A 4,765-nucleotide genomic window follows, 5' to 3' on the forward strand; every position below is an offset into this window, starting at 1 on the left:
GAAAAAAAATTATCAACTACAAAGTGACAGTTTTTTCAAACAAGGTCATTTAAAAAACTAAAAAATTTAAATTTCAAATTATTTCTAGAGGCGGCTTTCTTAACAAACCGCCTGTAGAAATAAGATTTTTACAGGCGGTTTCTTAGGAGAACCGTCTGTAGAAATACATGATTTCTACAGATTCTACAGACGGTTTTGTTAGAAAAACCGTCTGTAGAAATATGATTTTTAGTGGCGGTTCCTTAGGACAACCGCCTGTAGAAATGCATGATTTCTACCGGTTCAGTTACCGCCCGTGAAAATGCATCTTCATACACGGTTCGTAGTTCTGACACCGCCCTTTTTACACCACAGGCGCGTGATAACTACAACCGCCTGTAGTATAAAAAAGAGGCGTCGGGGTTGTACTCTTTTCCTACTAGTGGCCTGATCACCTCCCTTCGTGAGTGCAACAGCTGACAGGAATGACAGGCAAACGCCTTCCCCTGCAAAACCGGTCTGGAAATGTAGAGCTGCCGCTACTCGGGTACACATCATGGATTCATGGCCCGGCAGACTCATGTGCCTTGTCGCTGAACACCCTCTCCCTGGCCTTCTCAGCCTGCGAACACAACAAGCGCAATGCACCTATGAGAGAGACACACAATGCAAGTCTTCGAAGATGACTCGATTATTTGTTCATCTTTGCTGCTATAACAAATTGTGTGCAGCCTACAGCCTTGCTGATGTATTGGAGAAATGAACGTACCATCTTGGGCCAGTCGGTGAAGAATGTGATGGCGGACATGAGCGTGGTCTGCGACAGGGAGCCGCAGACGATGCCCATCCAGAGCCCCCTCGACCCCATGTGCAGCACAAAGCCGAGGAGGATCGCCATCGGGATCCCCAGCAGGTAGAACGAGCCAAGGTTCACATACGCGCCCAGGTGCTGCCACCCGCAACCGCGGGCGACGCCTGATGAAAAGAGACGACAGAGGTGGTAGACAGTCAGTTATCACAGTGATGCAGATCAGAGGACTGCGATTATGTTGTAATTGCTTTTTGTAATGTTTTAGATATAGATAATATAACAAACCTGAGAGAACTCCTTGTAGACAGTCAGTTATGACAGTGATGCAGACCAGAGGAACCATGGCGGCGACCGAAGATATGACCTCCTCCTCGCTGCTGTACGCCAAGCCCACGAGGCGCCGTGCAGCTAGGAGAGTTCCGCTCACGATAACCGCGTCGATCCCCGCCATGGACAGCACCACGCGGACCGCGGATCGAGCTCCGTCAGGGTTCCCAGCGCCCAGTTCATTTGCCACTCGTGTGCTGTTTTTTTGTAAGAATAGTCAGATGATGCACTGCTTCAATTCAAAAGAGACAGAGTAAGCATCTTCCATGAAAGCTAAGTTCCACCAGAATCATACCTTCCAGCAGCTCCGAGCCCAAAAGGTATAGTGAAGAGTAATGTTACACTTGTGAGACTGTTACAAAAGGATTTGTGAAACATTAGGTTATATATATATATATATATATATATTGTGACCATGGATTCACTCTGTACCAGATCGAAAGCACTGAGGTCTGCAGCTCTGGGTTGGGCAGAAGCCCTGACATGAGAGTAAGGAGCTCAAATGACCACCATTCGAAACTGAGACCAAAAAAACAAATGTTAGCCACAGTTAAAAGATGGAATTCACCATATATAGAGATTAGAGAAAGAGAAGCCTAAATGTAGGATGTGGTGATTACCACATCATGAGTGCAGAAGGCAGGGCTAGGCGCAGGAATGCATCTACTCCCCTGAAGACCTCGATCGTCGGGCGTGCGCGTGTCTCCTTGCAAGAGCTGGAGAACACGATGTACCCAACAAGCATGGCCACATTCAGCCAGTACGATATGCTTATCGTCAGGGCAGCGCCTGTGTACCCAAGGCCAGTCTTGAACACCATCACGTAGCAGAGCGGGATGTGGATCGCCGCCGTCGCCACGGACGACAGCAGCAGCGGGTAGATCAGGCTCTGCGTCTGCAGGAACTTGGTGAGCGGCTGGATCACCGCGTTGGCAAAGAGCCCCGGGATCATCCAGATCATGTACCTCCCGGCGCCTTGCGAGATGAGAGGGTCTTGCCCTATGAGGACCAGGATCTTGTCCATGAACACCCAGAGAAGCGAGAGAGGGATGCAGACCACCAGGAGGGTGACGATCGCTCTGTAAGTGTCTAGGCCTAGTTTATGGTACTGTTTTGCACCGTACGCCTGGCCACATAGCGTCTCCAGTGCGCTTGCTAATCCGATCTGTTTCCCAAGTGCAGAGCAGGCCAACAATAATAGTCAATAGCAGGTCAAGATACTCAATACTAGCAGGCGAAATCATCGCTGTTTTTGTCACGATGGAAAAAAGAGAATCAGTGAATGAGTGAAGAGTTGTGTGTCAATAAGTTTTGAGCTTAGCCTATAGTCTGTAGAATTAGAAGGATGATGCCCCTTGTGTTGCGGAGTGGATCCCACAAGTTATGTTGGAGCATTAGTGCATTTAAATTTGCGTTTAAGTAGATAATATTTGTAGAAGCACAATCATTATTTGGATAACACTACTGTATGTTCTTAGTGTGCTATTGGGTTGTACAGTGATGATCAACTATTTTAGACTGAGACAATTGGATTGTGCAGTTATAATTTATTTGTGATCTATAACAATGATGTCTATTGATTTGCAACCATAGTTATAATTAATAAATGTTCCTGTGCACAAATCCATTACTTAATATGTATTTTGATTTGATTTGGCTAATCTATATATCTCTTATATAGATAAACCCCACCAGATAATTCTCTTGACATGCAAAGCATCCACATCATCATCCACTAGAGCATTAACTATTTCTCTTGTCATGCAAAGCGTCCACATCAACATCCACTAAATCATCTCACTAATACATTACCCCACCATGCAAAGTGTTCACATCATTATCCACTAATAAATTGAACTAACACATATCATTTATCTTGTATCTATGTTATTCATATTAGCAAACTACATCATTTTCTAACATATATTTAGTTGTCCATGTTAAAATACTAAAAATCCTCCACTAACATATATTATGATAGTATAATTTTACCGGTAATTCCCGCAGCAATGCGCGGGGCATTCTCCTAGTTTAATTATTCTTGAGCACAATTTCATTGCATGTGATGTCTTCTAATTAGCAATTAAATTTAAATTGTGATGAGGCTATGTTTTCCTTGGGATAGCACTTTATTTTAGTTTTTAAAATTTAATTGTGCATTTGAATTTGGGTCATTATTACGGAGTAGCTATTAATATTATAGTTTCCAATCATATATAGTGTTGAATGATTGAATGCATATAGTATGTGAGAAAAGAGAGAGAAACATATGGAGTGACCTAAACTGACCTAAACATAAGAGAGAAACATAGTCAAATTCTTCTTTGACATTGTACTGACTAAACAAGTTTCAGGACACTGCTATCAGAAATCAAACGTCCCATAGTTCTGTCATGACGCATACTTCCGGTGGAAAAAATGCCGGGCACCATCAGGAGGCTGCTAACTCGCACAAATCAAACGTCGTAGGGAGTAGATGGATTGCATATTTTTTTCCAGTCTTACTGCAACGCCCCTATCGCTAGCGGACTAGTTTAGTTGAACTAGGAAATATCTTTGAACCATTCAGATGGCATCCACTAGTTCAGTATTATATTTCCAGTGACATAAAAAAAACCAAAGTAACGTGACCACATGCCCCTGCGACGACTCCTGTTCTATTTAACGGTGTTTTTCTCTCGTAAGAAATCAACGAACAGTATGAAGAATCTCACTGATGAATTTGCCAAGGATTCGGTAACGGCAGGACAATCCATGGCGCCCAGCTCAGATGGAGGTCGACCACCGGGAACCGAGAAATGCACAGTGTGCAAACGCAAAACAGCGATTGAGAATTTGAGATGGCTTTCTCCACTCCAACCAGAAAGCGTTCAAAGCACGGAACGGCATGCGAAATTAAAGGTAAAATAAAAGAGCCCAAAATATGGGGACGAGAACGAAAACAGGGGAAAGGGGGGAGGGTACGGACTAGAAGGCTGAACCCGGAGACGTTGGCGAGGGAGGTGGCGATGGCGGCGGAGGAGAGCGGGAGCACGCCGGGGAGGTGCCCCACCATCATGTTGGAGGAGACCTGAACGGCGTACTGCGACAGGTTCACCACCACCATGGGCAGGGCCAGGTACCCGACCCACCCGGCCTCGCGCGCCCACCGCCTCCACCACTTCTGGTCCTCCTGCGCCGGCCGCCGCGGCAGCAGCAGCGGCCGCGCCTGCGTGGCCTCATCCTCCTCCCTCGCGGCGGCCATCTCGGACTCGGCAGGCCTCGGCCACTCTCCCGGTCACCCCACCCCAGGCGCCTCTCTCGCGCGGCGCGTGTTGCCTGCCACACCGATGCTCAGAGCCGTACCAATGTGAGCTCCATGTGTGGATGGGCCTGTGACCTGTTTCGCGCGAACTTTTATTGGGCCAAAGAGATCGAGTTTGTCCGAAACGCTGCGTCTGTGGATCAGGCCGGTCTCGGCACGGCGTCAACTCCTCGACGTCCTCGTCAAAGCGACGGCACATGTCAAGCTATCAACACACACAGACCTCTCTCTCTCTCTCTCTCTCTCTGTGTGTGTGTGTGCGCGTGTGTGCGCGCGCGTCTCTCACACACACAGGACACAGTTCATCATATATAAATACGGCAAATTTTGCTATAGGACGTCCA

At 46.8% G+C, this 4,765-nt stretch overlaps 1 protein-coding gene across 1 annotated transcript; it reads right to left on the reverse strand.

Moving 5' to 3' along the window:
* On the reverse strand, positions 233-4,502 carry LOC8063072 (protein DETOXIFICATION 14). The gene is made up of 7 exons (XM_002458283.2): positions 4,086-4,502; positions 1,738-2,282; positions 1,550-1,636; positions 1,413-1,469; positions 1,076-1,314; positions 749-954; positions 233-601 (listed from the first exon to the last, which is right to left on the reverse strand). The coding sequence occupies exons 1-7, from the start codon at positions 4,359-4,361 to the stop codon at positions 542-544; spliced, it is 1,470 nt and encodes a 489-aa protein (XP_002458328.1). The 5' UTR covers positions 4,362-4,502; the 3' UTR covers positions 233-541.

This window comes from Sorghum bicolor, chromosome 3 (genome assembly GCF_000003195.3).
Source record: "Sorghum bicolor cultivar BTx623 chromosome 3, Sorghum_bicolor_NCBIv3, whole genome shotgun sequence".
Classification (NCBI taxonomy): domain Eukaryota; kingdom Viridiplantae; phylum Streptophyta; class Magnoliopsida; order Poales; family Poaceae; genus Sorghum; species Sorghum bicolor.

Coding starts and splice junctions, on each gene's coding strand:
- LOC8063072 (XM_002458283.2), bottom strand. CDS start 4,361: ATGGCCGCCGCGAGGGAGGAGGATGAGGCCACGCAGGCGCGGCCGCTG. Junction 2,283..4,085: donor TCTCCGGGTTCAGCCTTCTA/GTCCGTACCCTC, acceptor CTTGGGAAACAG/ATCGGATTAGCAAGCGCACT. Junction 602..748: donor TCACCGACTGGCCCAAGATG/GTACGTTCATTT, acceptor TTGTGTTCGCAG/GCTGAGAAGGCCAGGGAGAG.